This window comes from Garra rufa, chromosome 12, assembly GCF_049309525.1.
Source record: "Garra rufa chromosome 12, GarRuf1.0, whole genome shotgun sequence".
Lineage (NCBI taxonomy): Eukaryota > Metazoa > Chordata > Actinopteri > Cypriniformes > Cyprinidae > Garra > Garra rufa.
The window spans coordinates 31,516,854-31,535,106 of record NC_133372.1 but is presented as its reverse complement, the minus strand read 5'-3'; the positions used below and the strand labels follow the sequence as shown (position 1 = coordinate 31,535,106).

Sequence of the window (18,253 nt, the reverse complement as noted above, 5' to 3'; positions counted from 1 at the left end):
ACACTGTTGGGAATACTTCATTATTGGTTTACAAAGTTAGATATTTTTTACTTCACATTAATGAAAACTAACTGGGTCAAAAATAAATGAAGCCCAAAAATCGTTTGCCTTTGTTTATGAACATTATTAAAATCATGTGTTCAGGAAATTCTGATAGATTTAACAGCGCCTCAAAGATAGAGAATCAAGAGCAGTCCTCTGAGAGGGTCTCAGAACACAATGTTCAAAAGTGAACTTTAATGAGGAATTCAGTCGAAAAACTGACACAGATCCATAGTGTGTTTGCTCATTCAGGGTTTAGCGCTAAAAGAATGTTCATGCCTGAAAAGAAAAGAATCAAAAAAAAAAAAAGACTTGCACTTTAAGAGCCTGTCGCTATGGAGACATTATCAGGCTGTCTGGAATCATTCTAATCAAGTGGTAATGCAGGGGTGTTGTAACCCACCTATTATGTCAGTGCTTCCTGACTAAAAAAAAGATGCTAACTGATATAAACAAAAGAGTAAAGATCCAAACATTTACAGCTGATCAGAATCCATCCTGCTTAAGTTTTTAACTCAATCTTTGAGAGGGCTTGAACATGAAATCAAAATTGACGTTTTTTGGCTTGTAGTATGAATATGTTAGCCTTAAGATTATCTAAAAGCTAGTGTGTTCTAAAACAATGACAATATTTGCATTTAGAAGATATAAGCATTCAAAGCTTACAGCAGGGCCCTCAAGTTTTGGAAAAAGTTTGGAGTGAGATTTTATCTGTTAGGGTAGGAGCCACTCAAATATTTGCAGCAGCGGCCCCTCGGCCCCACGCAATTCTCTCCAGTTTTTGGTAAAAGTTCAACTATCTATTGTTCATAATTAACCAGCACAAAATAAAAAAAATATAACAACTGGTAGATCTGATAAGTCAAATTCATAAAAATAAAATGTTTTAAATATTTCAAAAATGCATATGTATCAAAAGTAAAAAAAAAAAGAAATTTGGCCCCAAACGAGCAAACTAAACAACAGTGCTCAATGCACATATTGTAAACATACAGGAGGATTGCAGAACTTGCTCATAGCATGTATGTCAATCTGTGTGTGTGTTTGTGAAAGAGAGAGGGTACATATTTCAGCTTACTAATGTCATTTTGTATTTCAAGTGTTTATTGCACACTTTGATGCCTTGATGACAGTGGTAGGGGCTTGAATTTAGCTAGAGTAATTAGTTACATGTAATTGAATTATGTAATTTAATTAAAAACGACATTTAACTAATCTGTTACAGTTACTGAGAAATAACAAATATAGTTAAATTACAGTTACTTTTAAAAATGTTTACAATTACAAAGTGGGTTACATGTAAATATTTTGATTGATTGATTTCCCAAATCGCATTGACTGCTTTTAAATAAGAGATGTTTCAGGAGTTAAACAGAGGTGCTAAAGATTTTGTGGTGGCTGTGCTTTAAAATTAAATTATTATAATCTTAATTCAAGTGATGAAGGATTTTGTAAAATTGACAGTAATTAGTGTTGAGTGCTACTGTAAGGTAAACCTGCCTGCTTAAAAAGTTTTTAAAAGGATTAACAGTTGAAAACATTCCTTAGAAATTTAGTAATCAAATGTAATGTTGCATTACCTCTAAAGCAATTGAAATAGTTACACTACTTTTAAATTACATTTTAAATAGGGAAATTTAATCTGTAGCCTATTACACCCTATTTCCAAAATAACCTTCCCAACAATGTTGATACATATGTGTTTTGAAATAAATAAAACAATTTATTTTATTTGGATGAATTTGTCTGTCTTTTTTAGCAGATTTACCAATTATGTTGTCTTTTCCTTAATTTCAGGCCCACAATTAGTTAAAGCTGTTGAAGAACTAATAATTTTGCACAAATTTGGCTATAATCCCCAACATCAGTTCTCACTATCTTTGATCACAGGCAAGTGATTTTGTCTAGGAATCGTAAAATGGAAAAAATAAATAAATAAATAAAAATAAATATGAAAAACCCTGCTGCATTTATTTAGTTTCTAGTAAATACAAATGGCAACGTCCGCTCCGAGACCGCAACGCGACCACCTCCTCAACTGTACTAAACGCTTCCACTGCGAGAGAAAGCGGCAGCCCCGCAACGATTCCACCGCTGGCCTTGTCGCGTGTGTGCGCGTCTACGTTGCCTAGTGACGAACGTGATTGTAGCGGGATCACGTAATATACCAGAAAACAGCAAATTCTAATTTTTTGGCTGGTAGGTGCCATTTAACTCTCAAGACAGCTATGAGCTTGGCAGAGTACTTCTCTCTGCAAAGCCTGCACCTCGTCCGTTAACACCATATAGCGGGACAAGTTATTTCTTACTTTTCAGCGTGAGAAATACAAGGTGTGGCGTGAGAGCGTGTGAACTGGTTGAAATGCGTGTCTCACGGTGAATGCGTGAGACTTGAGAGCCCTGTTACAGTCTCTCACTTCCGCCAATATGGATCAATGATTTTGATGACATTATCTTTAACTTCAACTTTTTATCCAATCAAATGCTCTCTAGAATCCAAAGCATCCTGCGCCTACACTATAAATAGACGCTAAAGCTGAGGCTGAAATCGGTCACTTGTTCACAGAATTTGAATTTTCTGTAGTGAATGGCATGAAGCGCACTATGTAGGGGATAGGGGATGATTCAGTATATATATATGCTTTCCGCTGAAGCGAATGAAGCCTGGTTTTGGTCCAGAGACACGAAAGCTCAGAGAGGATCACATTTGTTCATCAGCACAGACCACAAAACGGACCCATTTGAATTCTACACCCAATGCTATATTTTATTAGCCTGGCTAACGCCAAACCACGTCATGACAACGTCATGATTTGTGGTCTGGGAACCACATGTTCATTTTCTCGTATTTGAGGCGTGGTTTACGAATGCCCAGAGCCGTTTATTGGGCGCTACGAATGTCTATCAAATGTGCCTGTGTGTAGCTCATAGTTTCAATTATACCCGACGACGTACGTAGAGCGACAGAAATTCGACAAGGAAGAAGATGAAGAGTTTTGACTGAGGACAAAGTTATGCTTCATAAATTATTTATCAATCGTAATTCAACGCTGAAAGTTTTAGCATGCATTTGACCGAATTGTCCGCTTTTGTCTTTATTTCTGATTACATAATTCTCTTATACTTTATACTTATACTTTTATAATGGCTAATATTGCTGACATTTAACAAAAAAGGCAGAGTTGTGCTTGTCATGTTTCATTTTATTATACACAGAGTAAAGATGTATTATACACAGTAGACATATAGCTTAAATCACATATTAATATGTTTTATTATTTTTTAAATGAGTACGAAAAGAGAGTTGTGGTTTATATTTTGACGAAAACAAAGAGGCAGTGGTGTTTGATATCACTTCCTTTAATGTTTTGTAACACCATTGCATGAACCATTTTTGTCGCTATTAATATGTTTAACGATAAATGAAAAAGAAAAGAGGCAATGCTGTTTGATATAAAATATTTAGTTTCACTGTAATGTTGTACATTCCCTGAACTACGTTTTTGCAGCTATTAATATGTTTAAATGAAAACGAAAAGAGGCAGAGCTGGTTGATATCATATTTCGTCTTATTGTAAATACATACAGTGAAGCAGTGAAGATAACCGGAGTAGAAAAGGCGAGCTGACTGACGTTATCAAGTACACTGCTGTTCCATTTGCAGAATTACAGGACTTGCATCCTCACGTCCTCGGGAGTTCGTACTCCCAAGTCAAACTTCCAAGTCCGAACTTTGCGTACTTGGTATTGAGAAACGGCCTTCTGTGTAACTATCTAAGGCTGCATCGAAAGATAACTTCGTGTCTGCTGCCATGCTGGATCCATATTTATAAACAAACTGCTTGGGTGAGTCGCATAGAAGGTGTCATCGTCTTTCTGCTCCCTCCCCATTCTGTGATTGGTTCCCTATCTGAGGTGAAAATTTGGTCCATGGTTTCCAGGCTGCCTAGCAGCGTGAATAAAATCGCGCTGTGCACAAGGCAGCATGGGGAAACCCAGGCTAATATTTTATAGCGATATAGATGAGATTGTGGCTGTCATACTCTGTCAAATGCTCAGCGAAACGCTACTGGCTATTTAAAAACATCTTCCTGTTTCAGTTGAAATTACATTAAAGTGATAGTTCACCCAAAAATGAAAATTGGATGCTTATCTGCTTACCCCTAGGGCATCCAAGATGTAGGTGACTTTGTTTCTTCAGTAGAACACAAACAGCTCAAACCGTTGCAATCTGTCAGTCATATAATGGCAGTCAATGGGCACCAAATCTTTGAGAGTAAAAAAACATAAATAGACAAAACCAAATGAAACCCTGCGGCTTGTGACGATACATTGAGGTGTTATGATGCAAAAAGATCGGTCTGTGCAAGAAACTGAACAATATTTATATCATTATTTACCACTGATCCGGCTGTTGTGAACGCACTCTGGACAGATGAACATTGCGGTGGAACAGAGATAAATAATGATATAAATACTTTTAAGTTTCTTGCAGAGACCATTCGTTTTGTGTCTTAATACATCAATGTATCATCACAAGCTGCAGGGTTTAATTTGGTTTTGTCTTTGTATGTTATTTTTACTCTCAAAGATTTAGTGCCCATTGACTGCCATTATATGACTGATAGACTGCAACGGTTTGAGTAAAAAATCTATTATCTATAATCTATCAATTCTACTGAAGAAACAAAGTCACCTACATCTTGAATGCCCTGGGGGTAAGCAGATAAACATCCAATTTTCATTTTTGGGTGAACTATCCCTTGAATAATCTTGCATGTTTCAAAGCACTTCAGTGGACGTTTGAAGCGGCAGATGACATAACTACAGTGCATGACTATAATAAACAGAACATTATTGTGCGTTGGTGTGGACTTTAATATTGGTATAGTAATCGTTCTTGGAGTTAACAGGCTTTAAGTCACCCACACAAGACTACAGGCACGGATAGATTGAGCTTGATTTTTTATTTCTAGGGAAAATGCAACTTTATGCTGTCTTGAGAGGGTGTTCAATCAAGATGGTTGTTTCTATGGCAATATTTTAATTTGTGGAACATGTCCTCATTCAGAACCCTCTTAATATTCATGAATGGGATGAGAGGACATAAGCGTGCGCCTTCATAATGTCTAGAGCGCATCCATAATGTTCCAACAGGTCCGCAGAATCCCTGAAAATATGAACAGGGATATCCATCCAATAAAGCTCATCCTAAGATTTATTTTTAGGCTTTCATTAAACCCATTTTCTTCACGGTTTATAAAAATTTGCATCAATTCACAAAGATTTGTTTCATCTGATTCCTTTTCGCATCTCTATTGGGGCTTGATATTTACCCATAAATTTCATATATAAAACATTTGTGGGGTTCTCATCAGCATGAGAGTGAATGATCTGTCCCAAAGCTTACTGGGTAAAGCAGCATGGTGGGATTACATTGACTAAATCAAAAATAGGGACATCAATAATGCAAAATGAAAGCATATCAGACTGATTCAATAGCAGTCCACATGCTACCTTTTTGTTACTGACTAAATGTTAGTAGTATCTGGAGGTATAAAATATACAGTTGATCCACAGCTGTGTTTTTTTTTTTTGTTGTTGTTGTTGTTGTTTAGTGATAGTTGTTCATGAGTCCCTTGTTCATCCTGAACAGTTAAACTGCCTGCTGTTCTTTAGAAAAGTCCTTTAGTTCCTAGAGATTCTTTGTTTTTTTTTAGCATATTAGTGTATCTGAACCCATTCCAACAATGACTATATGATTTTGAGATCCATCTCTTTCACACTGAGGACAACCGAGGGAATCGTATGCAACTATTACAGAAGGTTCAAATGCTCACCGATCCTTCAGAAGGAAAAACTAACTACTGCATTAAGAGCCAGGGGTGTAAACTTTTGAACTGAATGAGAATGTGTACATTTTTCTTATTTTGCCTAAATATTGTGTTTTCTTTTCATTTAGTACTGCCCTTCAGAAGCTTCAGAAGATACTTACATGTTCCCCAGAAGACAAAATAGGTTAGGTTTACCCTGATCATCAAATAAAAAAACGGTCACTCTTCATGCATCATGTTTTTTTCTGGAGCATCAGTGAGCATTTGAACCTTCTGTAATAGTTGCACATGAGTCCCTCAGTTGACTTCGGTGTGAAAAGATGGATCTCAAAATTATACACAAAAATGCTAAAAAAAAAAAAACTAAAAAATTGTGGGACCTGAAGGATTTTTCTGAAGAACAGCGGACAGTTTAACTGTTCAGGAAAAACAAGGGACTCATGAACAACTATTACTAAAAAGAAAATACAGCTGTGGATCATTCAGGTAACAACACAGTATTAAGAATCAAATATATGCAAACTTTTGAACAGGGTAATTTTTATAAATTCAACAATTTTTTTCTATTGTCGACTATATATTAACATCTTCAATGTGAAATATCTCAATCAAGTCAGTACTAAATAAAAAATAACATGCATTTTGTATGATCCCTCTTATTTTATTAAAATAATTAACATTCTGCAGATTCTGCCAGGTGCATGTAAACTTTTGACTTTAACTGTATATAAATGTATATAATATTAAATGTTAAGGTGGGTGGGACAGTGGCCTAATTTTAGAGATAGTATGGGGAAATAACTCTCTCAGAAATCAAGATGTTGTATTTTGCTTAAGCAGACCTCTGCTAAACAAATCACAATCAACCATCTGCAAAATAATGATTGAGAAAACTCACCTTCACTGCACAATAATCAAAGAAACCGGTCTCAGAGAATATTGCCACCAGTATCATCTGAAAGTAAACAGGAAGGCTTATGAGACTTGAACATTTCATGGTTTCTATTTTTAGTGCTTGCTGCCACATGTGTCGCTATAAAATCACATTATGTCTCAAATACCACACGGTCTCTCACTCAATTTCATGCCACATATATCCTTCCCAGATTTTTCTTTTTTTTATTGTTGCCATCAGATACAGAAACAGACATCTTCAAAATATAGAGAATCAAAAAAGTGAAACATCAATATTTCGGAGTTTATTAAAGCAAACGTTTCTAATGTAAAATGGCTCTCAATCTCTTTCATAGTCAGTCTTTAAAATTGACAGATGCTGTGATTCATTTTCTATCATCAGTCTCTGATTTTCTTTTATGCTTTTCCTCAAATACTCCTACATGTAGTCTTCTGGATGAGGGCTGATTGAATGTATTTGTTTCCATGGAGACAGACACTGAACAAACAGAGATCTTGAAAAGGGTGCCACTTTGGCAATAATATTAGAGAGGCTGTGTGTCTTAATGTGTATTCATATTTTTCGGTCACACTTCGTTGCATTACCATGTAAAATTATCATATGCAGACCACCAGCCACACCTAACAAACCTTCAAGCGAGTGCTGCATGAAGTGCAACGCAAAGTAACACCATACTGTAAATGATCTCAGACCCCTGGAGAATTCTTTCTAAAAGAAGCACTAGGTTAACAGCACATTAAAGCAAGATGCCCCACTTAAGTGCCTGGCCTGGAGAGGCTGATACGGGTTGGGGTTAAAGGTTAGATTAGGGACTTGTCAGGCTGTCAAGCACTTAGCAGGGCAACTTTCTCCAAAAGGAAGGTGAAAGCATCTCATTACACCAGAGACAAGGTTCTAATGCTGTCTGAAAGAAAGAAAGAAATAACTAGATTTTATCTGAAGAAAACATAATGGTGGTTGCCAGATTTGTTCAAATGGTTCCATTTAAACTTGGAACATAAATGTGTCTCTGCAAAACGGATATAAATCCGTTCTTTAATTTCTGGATTCTCTGCAAATTTACGTCAACGAAAGCAACAGATGTGCTGCATTTTATTCATCATCAGCTAATTTGAAGATCAAAGACCGCAATAGGAGAAAGCACAGCACCAGCACTCATAAGATAATTTAGTCTCACTACTTTTAATGAAGATGATTGTGTGTTGAGCGTCAGTTTCATTTGCGGCAGTTGGCGCGCAGGCTTGCTGAAGAGATACTCAACTGCGACGATGCATGTTGCATAAGTGCTACCATATCTGCCTATAACATGTCATATAGCCTAAAATGTGCTCTTACGTGTTTATATTTTACATTTTGGGAGGAGTAATTTATATATGTGACCCTGGACCACAAAACCCGCCATAAGGGTCAATTTCCTGAAATTAAGATTTATACATCAGCTGAAAGCTGAATAAATAAGTGTTCCATTGATGTAATGTTTGTTAGAACAATATTTGGCTGAGATACAACTATTTGAAAATCTGGAATCTGATTTATTTCTCAAAATATTGAGAAAATTGCTTTTAAAGTTGTCCAAATTAAGTTCTTTGCAATGCATATTACTAATCAAAAATTACCTTTTGATATATTTACAGCAGGAAATTAAAAAATATCTTCATAGAACATGATCTTTACTTAATGTCCTATAATTCTTGGCATAAAAGAAAAATGTATCACTTTGACCCATACAATGTATTTTTGGCTATTGCTACAAATATACCCATGCTACATAAGACTGGCTTTGTGGTCCATGTATTCTTGTCCAGTTTCGTCTGGAATGCGTCCTAGGCCACCTCCTGAAGTGTCTCAAAAAGTGCCTCGAAAGCGTTTTGGATGGCATTTACACCTGGTCTTTTCACAATTGGATAGATATCCGATCAGAGAAAACACATTTAGTGATAGGTATAAACAGGCCCTAAAGGTAACATCACACATCTTTTTAACAAGTTACAAAATCTGAGATATAGGCTATATGTTCACTGTACAAACAGTGCACCAACCTTTATGAATAACACTAACAGTATCAGTGCTAAAATAACAAGCACCACTACTAAGTTTGTTTTACTTTTTTCACTTTTTTCATTTGAAAAAGCCCTGCTGTGAGTTTATATAAAATATATTTCTTTGGAACCCTGCTACTTAGGTTGACTGAGTAAAAAAGCTGCTGGAGAGCCTCCAGGCCTGTTACTTACCATTCCAAACAGCAATGCAAGAGTTTCATAATCAATCCATTCCACCACAGTCATCAGACTCGGCCTCTACAGTAAAAGGACATAGTCATCATCTTCCTCAGATACAAAAGAACATTTTCACATACTAGTCTTAACTGGGTTTTCTGAATTGTTCAAATAATTGCGTCAATTACAATACCATTTAGGCCTGCATACTTTATTCTGCTTATTGGGGTATTTACCAAAAAACCAAGATCAAAGTTCATAAAGTTTTTAGTAAAAAAAAAAAGAAAAAAAAGACATTTGATACTACAGAGCTTTGGGTCCTTTTAAAGGGCACTCCATCTTTCAAACAGACAGAAGTGCACTGAGTAATTTTACTTGAGCTCAAATAACATACTTATCTCCAATTTCTGAAATACAATAACTAATACGCAGAGCCGCAGAGAGAAAGTCAAGATTTTAGTACATTAGTGTAAATGTGCAATTACTACTGATATCCCATTTATGTGAAATGGCCTGGTTAGTTAATTGTGTTAGTGTCTGTGTTTAATCATAGTTATCATCTATATATGAATAAGATATTTCACATAAAAGACGTTTACATATAGTCTACAAGAGAAAATAATAGTATAAAAATGACCCTGTTCAAAAGTTTACATACATTTGATTCTTAATACTGGGTTGTTACCTGAATAGTCCACAGCTGTTTGTTCATGAGTCCCTTGTTTGCTTTGAACAGTTAAACTGCCCGTTGTTCTTCGGAAAGATCCTTCAGGTCCCACAAATTCTTTCGTTTTTCAGCATTTTTGTGTATTTGAACCCTTTCCAACAATGACTGTATGATTTTGAGATCCATCTTTTTTACACTGAGGACATGTGCAAGTATTACAAAAGGTTCAAACACTCACTGATGCTTCAGAAGGAAACACAATGCATTAAAAGCCTGGTGGTGAAAACTTTTTGAATTTAAATATCAGGGTAAATTTAACTGATTTTGTTTTCTGGGAAACATGTACGTATCTACTGTAGCTTCTGAAAGGCCGTACTAAATGAAAAATATATGATATTTAGGCAAAATAAGAAATCTTCATTTTGTTCAAAAGTTTACACCCCTGGCTTTTAATGCATCGTTTTTCCCTCTGGAGCATCAGTGAACATTTGAACCTTCTGTAACAGTTGCAAAAGAGTCCCTCAGTTGTCCTCAGTGTGAAAAGATGGATCTCAAAATCATACAGTCATTGTTGGAAAGGGTTCAAATACACAAAAATGCTGAAAACTAGGGATGCACCGATGCGAATCGGCCGATCATGCTTGCGCGTTTTGTCAGTAAAGCCGGTTCTGTAATCAGCGGTAAATGCCATCAGGTGCGTGATTTCACGTTGAGCCGTATATACTACACACAGCCGTTGTTTACCAACGAGCTGCGCAAATCCATGTTCATTATTAGTGTGAATGTGCGCAGCTCGTCAGTGAACAACGGCTGTGTGTAGTATATACGGCTCAACGTGAAATCACGCACCTGATGGCATTTACCGCTGATTACAGAACCGGCTTTACTGACAAAACGCGCAAATGATCGGCCGATTCGGATCGGTGCATCCCTACTGAAAACACAAAGAATTTGTGGGACCTGATGGATTTTTCTGGAGAATAGCACTGCAGGCAGTTTAACTGTTAAGGACAAACACAGAATAAGGAATCAAGTGTATGTAAACTTTTGAACAGGGTCATTTTTATAAATTCAACTATTATTTTCTCTTGTGGAATATATGGAATTGTCTTTTATGTGAAATATCTTATTCAGGTCAGTACTAAATAAAAAACAACATTTTGCAGATTCTGCAAGGTGTATTTAAACTTTTGACCTCAACTGTATATGTATATATAATTATATACACCTACAACATTCTGAAGCTCATGAACTTTAATTTGAATTTCTCTTCTATATATATTATTAATACAGGCTTCTGCACATGACAGAATGTTGCTGTGCTCTCTTACTTTCAGCTAATAAAACTAAAGACCATCACTGCAGTTCTCAAAATTAATGAAGTCCCAGAGCCTTGATGCAATGTAAGCACTCTTCATCAGAACAGAATAAATAACATTCTCTAAAACTTACATCTCCAATGAAAGCCAGCGCTGCCAGAGCAGCCAGGGATCCTAACATTGCAGCCAGAGTGCGGTGAACAATCTGCAGACACAGATAAACAAAGAAAAATAAGGTAGAGAAAAACAAAAACTCCCTTGGAATACTATATGTTTTGACTAACATTGTCATATAATAATGGCCCCAATGTACCACAAACTAGACTTGTGCTCATCTATGCATAATGCTAGTGTGTTGTGGTTGGCAGGGCATTGCTATGTGGCCGCTAAAGTGTTCTGAGTGTTTTTAGCATGTGGATGCTTACTGTCCCCATGTCTTTATTATGTTATGGCCAGTGTGGTTTTCTTACTATTTTATCACCTGCCAGGAAAAATCATAAGCCTGATTGTTTTGAAAAGTAATAGGACAACTCATCTCAACAAGCTGCATGATATGGGGTATCTATCATTCTCGCCCGTTGCACAAAATTGTAATACTTGGGATTCGCATCAGCAGTATAAACGGTGCTTTCTTTAGGAAACACTAATAAATATGTAAAATATAGGGCTGTGTAACAGACTTTGGACAACCAAACAAATTTGTTCATTCAAAAAGCCAATTAACCCTCTTCCCCACACTTCATTTATGTTTGATCCACCTCATTTCTTACATTAAATTCATTCTGACCCTTTTAGGCACTCTTATAATCAAATGATAAATGCCGATTCACAAGGATATACGCATCAGTCGACAAAGTCTTCTGGTTTTGTGCTCTTCAATCAGCATCTGGACTAAAAGTACCGCCTTAATGTGCATTGTCAGATATCAACATCATCAGCATCTGTTTTTCTGGCGAGAGCACTTGACTGCAACACCTGAATCAAACTTAGTCTGATGCACCCTTATTCGGTGTCATGTGCCAAGATGGAGCAGTCATTACAAGAGCGTGTAATCAGCTAGAAGAGCGAAAGAAGGTTGATGAGTACACAACATGCAGGCTAACAGCTAATGACTCCGGTCTCGAAGGAGCAAGTAATCTGTGTCAGTCCGACAACTTCCCTGAGGGGGAGGAACACTCGGTGCAGTGTTGTGATTGTAAGTCTAAAACAGGTCATTAAGATAAATTGTTGAACACTGCTTTCTGAGCAGAATTAATCAGCAACATGGATATACATTGTGTTGCTTTGCATAAGAAAGTATCCTCTGAGACTAATGTGTCTCTGTTTTGTGATTCAACCCAATTACTCTCAATTATAGGGTAAGAAACAGTTTACGGCTAAATGAAATGTCAAAATGTGCCTGTGTGAGAGGTAATGTTAGTTTTATCCTCAAAGCCCCCAAGTTACTAAGAAACTGCAACTCTAGTCTAATTTAAGAATAATCTATCAGCCATTATTAAAATGTTTACAAGATATCTGCAATTAGATTGTGAAAATACATTATTCATTAATCTTTTAAGGCATATTAATATTTATACGCACATCATACTATTATATATTTCCGATTTCAGGTTTTACCCTCTCTCGGGCCAAATGAGTTTTAGCTCTCAGAGATGCTGATGAAACTCACCATCTGAGCCCTTTTAATCAAAGTAGTTTTCAGAGTACTGATTCAAGATCAGCTCGGAGGATTTTCGCTAAGCTGCTGTGCAATGCAGATAGGAAGAACAGGCCCAGGTCAATACAACAAATGCTTCCTTATTTACAAAAGTTGGAGACCACAGACTTGCCTGGAATCTGTAATGCTAATCAAATCCATTTTAACTTGGAAATAAACAAAGTACCCCCTTGTCATCCAAGATGTTCATATCTTTTTTTCTTCAGTCGAAAAGAAATATAGGATTTTTAGGAAAACACTCCAGGATTTTTCTCCTTATAGTGGACTTCAATGGGGATCAGCAGGTTGAAGGTCCAAATTGCAGTTTCAATGCAACTTCAAAGGGTTCTACACAATCCCAACCAAGGAATAATGGTCTTGCCTAAAGAAACGTTCTGTCATTTTCTAAAAATTAAAAACGTATATATGGAGATAATATGATGCCTTAAAGATTTGAATACGCAGGGTAAAGTGTGGAAGTGTACATAAGAAGTAAAATGTACATAAGTGTAAATTAAATTTGCATTCAAAAAAATATTTGCAGCGTTATTGTTACTCGTAATTGATGCAAACTGCAGCTTTATGCTAACGCAGAACAAATATAATCTGCATTCTTCTGACTTCCATTTCTCCGCGCTTACACTTTTGGCACGTCATTTTTGCTAAAATATGGCCAAAAGCACTGCAAGCCTGTGAACAGTGATTACGATAATATAATGCCTTAAAGATTTTACAAAGATTTTACAAAGTTGTTATTTTTATTTTTATTTTTTTTAATGTATGTGTACATTAAAACTACCATTCCACTGGCAGGGAGAACAATCCTGAACTAAATGAAGATAAATGTTTTGGCGTGTGATGTTTATTGAACTAATCAGATAAGAGTAAATGGAAAGTCCACAAGAGTCTCATTTGATTGGCTACAAGAAGGTGGTGGACCCACCCTCCCCCTCACACTTGCAAAACTGTAAGCACAGATAAAAGAAAGACGGAGCTACATATCGGATTATTACAGCAACTTTTTGCCCTACATACACAACAAGTCATTTAGACATTCGCAACAGTTTGTTTTTTACACATACATATTGGTTCTATGCAGTCAATCTGTTTAGCAGTTCTTAAAAATTTTGTTTTCACGTACAAATCTCTGTTCACAGACTTGCAGTATACTTTTCACCGTATTTTAGCGAAAACAATGTGGCAAAAGTGTAAGCGCGGAGAAATGGAAGTAAGAAGAATGCAGATTTTTTTTTTTTTTGCGTTAGCATGAAGCTGTAGTTTCAAAATACATGAATTACACTTACAACTAACAGTAAAATGCTTGAAACCTGATTTAATTCATGCTTACAATCTTATGTACACATCCGCAACTCTTACCCTACGTATGCAAATCTTGAAGGCATTATATTATCTCCATACGTATATACTTTTTAACCACAAAAGCTCGTCTTGCACTAGCTCTGCTATGCGTGTCCACGAATTCACGCATTGTGTAATCACAATGGAATCACAGTGGTTAAAAAGTATGTAAACTCAAGTGTTTTTTTAGAAAATAGCTGATCATTTCGCTAGATAAGACCTTTATTTCTTGGTTGGGATCGTGTAGAACCCTTTGAAGCTGCATTGAAAATGCAATTCGGACCTTCAACCCGCTGATCCCCATTGAAGTCCACTATATGGAGAAAAATCCTTGAATCTTTTTCTCAAAAACCTTAAAGTGCCCCTATTATGCCTTTTCAAATATGATATTTCATGTAGTGTGTCATGTAGCTGTATGTGAACATAAACTATCTGCAAAGTTGTGACGCCGACAGTGCACTATAAATAAAGTTTTTGTCTATCAAAAAAAAGAGTCGGCTCACATTCGCCTAAACGAGTCGTCAGCAATTCGAATCTTTTTTCTGTAACGGCCACACGTCACGAGCTACACATTTGCGTAATGTCCGCCCACATTCAATTTCGCGAACAACTTGCCCGCCCACAAACAGTAGGCCTACCATTTTCACGTGGATTACATCATGTCAAGAAGACGCCCTGCGCTGTGACAGCCTGTGAGAGTGAATTTGTTTTATATGCCCTTCCGAAAGATGAAACTATCAGTGGTTAACATTCATTTTTTCAACACCTCAGCAGTCCAATGCCAATCTTGTGTTGTGTTCGCGTCATTTTACTGATGACTGCTTTTCTAATCTTGGGGAGTAACGTTACAACGCGAGATTCACCAAACGCTTGGTTTTAAAAAATGGATCAGTGCCCAGTTTATTTGGACCGGCTTGCTCCTCTGAACTTCTACCTGTAAGTATGATTAATAATTGTATTTTCTAGCGATCGTTCAAAATACGTCTTTGTGTATGTTATGGTGTGTAACAACCCAGCACATGTCTTGGTAACCGGCTAACTTGCGTTTCTGTAGTTCTGTTGTTTAGCTGTGAGTGCAATGTAGTCTAAAAAGTCTTGTGATTGATGCAGCTTGACTGTCTGTCTGCCTTATTAGTTTAAGTAATGATAATGATAAACGATGGCTTAACGCAGTGTTATGGATTGTACAGTGTTGAAGTTCACAACATAGAGGTGTGCCCGGTTCGCTTACAAAAGCAAATTGCAAACACTTTCCACAGTTAACATATGACACCCACTGAGAAACGTCCTGCTCCGGTCGTGCTTGCAAAACAGTTTCTTGTCGATGTGACACTTCAACCGTTTCATCGTCAGACTCCGGCTCGAATTGATAGGGTAAAATCGAGGCTATCTTTTCTATGCATTAACAGGTCTCCGCAGCTGTCATTCAGTTATGCCAATGGGCGTTTCGTTTTGCGCTGTAGCGGTAGACCAATCCAAAAGGACTGCACCATCTGACCAATCACAGCAGTGAGGGCTCACTGAAAGGAGGGGTTTAGAGAGACTGATTCTTCGAACTGCTTCAAACGAGTCGTTTACGAATCATTTAGAAACGGGGTAAAAATAAATCTAATTTTGGAGAAAACTAAAGTGTTTTTTGAACTTGCATACATGTAAACCTGTTTTAAGAGACTATTACAACAATATTAACTACCTTTAAAATGGCATAATAGGGGCACTTTAATTTCTTTTTAACTGAAGAGAGAAAGACGTGAACATCTTAGATGACATGGAGGTGAGTAAATTATCAGGAAATTTTAATTCTGGAGTGAACTAATCTTTTAAAGCAAAAGAGACAAGTGGTCTAAGACTTTTTAACTTTAATGTCCAGTACTGCAGTATTTCATCTGATTCAACAGTCTATTAAAAGCTGATTATGAAGGCACAATCTGGGCAGCTGCACCTTCCTTTTGGCACACACATATACATTCAGCTACATCAATTGCCGTTTAGATCGATACAAGAGAAGCAGCAATATTTTTAACATAATTGGACTGGGTAATAGTGGCTATATTTCCTGGTATTAAAAATGAAGTTCAAAAAGTTACATAAGTACAACTGAACATAGAGACACATTTAGACTAAGATATGAGCAAGTGTTGTTTAGGTGTTATGTTACTTCTACTGAAATGTCAAGCTGAGTTATGTGTGAGATATTCATCATTAAAAATGAACAGACTGCACTCAGTTGGACAGCAAAGCTACTGTGTTTTTCTAACACTTTTTGATGATTTCTAAATAGCCTGGGATCTAGTTCACATACATATAGTTGATTGAAGTTGTAATACTTTCTGTTAATTGAAAAATGGGCAGAAAAATATAATATAATATAATATAATATAATATAATATAATATAATATAATATAATATAATATGTAACCCTGGACTACAAAACCAGTCTTAAGTAGCACTGGTATATTTGTAGCAATAGCCAAACAATACATACTATGGGTCAAAATTATTAATTTTTCTTTTATGCCAAAAGTCATTAGGATATTAAGTAAAGATCATGTTCTATGAAGACATTTTGTAAATTTTCTATCAGAAATATATCAAAACTTAATTTTTGATTAGTAAAATGCATTGCTAAGAATTTAATTTTGACAACTTTAAAGGTGATTGTCTCAGTATTTTGACAGTATTTTGACACCCTCAGATTCCAGTTTTTCAAATAGGTGTATCTTGACCAAATATTGACCCTTATGACTGGTTTTATGGTCCAGGGTTAAATATAATGATGGAGTTTGGGAAAATTTCTCATGAAAAGATGATCACAGAAGTAACATTCATCTTTCGTTTTAAAAGCACAAAAAAATGATATTACGATGACTCACCTAATCAACATAAAATTCGCTTATTAGCTCACTTTTGAAAACATAATTTTTTTTTCAACTCCACTCCTTGATGACAGTGTAGCCATAGTTATGAAGCATTAGTATTAAAGGTAAAAGTGGAAACACTGGCCCCCAAAGTCTCCATTAGCATTCTCACAAAGGTCTAATTAAACTCTTCGACACGCAGCATGCTGTCCCTCCTGAAGAAATAAACGTAATTAGGAAGGGAGGTCCCCTCTGCCCTCATGTCCCCCTGGAGCCACACTAAAGCGCCGCTTTCTCGCAAACTCTGAAAAGTGTGCACTACAGGGAGAAAGGAAGTTAAAAATGTGGAGGAGTGTTTTGCTGGAAGGATCTGTAATAATCTACATCTTTTAAGAACTGTGCACACTAATGGATGTACAGTGAACAAAAAAAAAAAAAAACTAAATAAATATATAAAATCAGAAATTATTCATTTTAAAGGTGAATTGGCATCATAAGCAAAGACACCCAGAAAGGTTTTGACATACACTGCCGTTTAGAAGTTTGAGATCAGTAAGTTTTTTTATGCTCATCAAGGCAGCATTTATTTGATCAAAAATCTAGAAACATCTGTCATTTTGTGAAATATTATTTCAATGTAAAGTAACTGTGTGAATATATTTTTAAATGTAATTTAAAAGTTTTAATAAAACGCTGAGTTTTCAGCATCATCACTTCAGTTTTCAATATCACATGCACCTTCAGACATCATCAATATGCAGATTTATTATCAATGTTCTCTGTAAATTTTTATTCTCTTTTTTTTATAAATTAATATTTTTATTCACCAAGGAAGGATGTGTTAAATTGATTTTTAAAAAAGTAATAGCAAAGACTTACACTAAATACAATTCCATTTTGAATAAATTATGTTCTTGTAAACTTTTTATTCATCAAAGAATCCTAAAAAAGAATCACAGGTTCCAAAAAAACATATTAAGCAGCACAACTGTTTCCAACATTGATAATAAAAGTAATAAATCAGCATATTAGAATAATTTCTGAAGGATCATGTGACACTGAAGACAGCTTTGCATCACAAAATTATATTTGTAAATATATTTAAAACCATTATTTTAAATTGTAATAATATTTCACAACATTACTGTTTTTTCTGCATTTTCTATCAAGTAAATGCAGCCTTGATGAGCATAAGGGAATTCTTTAAAAAACATTACAAATCTTACTCATCCCAAACTTTTGTTGTGTAGTACAATAAAGACCACTAATGAAAATACTCCTATTATGCATTCTTTTTTCATTTACATTTATTATATCAAATGATATTATCACGTCTGAGTGAACA

General features: G+C 35.8%; 1 protein-coding gene across 1 annotated transcript in view; it reads right to left on the bottom strand.

Annotated features, from left to right (window-relative positions):
• oca2 (oculocutaneous albinism II) overlaps window positions 1-18,253 on the bottom strand; it is a 137,164-nt gene that overhangs the window by 98,620 nt on the left and 20,291 nt on the right. Inside the window, exons 7-9 of the mRNA XM_073852556.1 lie at window positions 11,128-11,247; window positions 9,024-9,089; window positions 6,775-6,831 (exon numbers count right to left, since the gene is read on the bottom strand). Coding sequence (XP_073708657.1) covers window positions 6,775-6,831; window positions 9,024-9,089; window positions 11,128-11,247 — 243 coding nt within the window. The remainder of the gene's footprint in view (window positions 1-6,774; window positions 6,832-9,023; window positions 9,090-11,127; window positions 11,248-18,253) is intronic.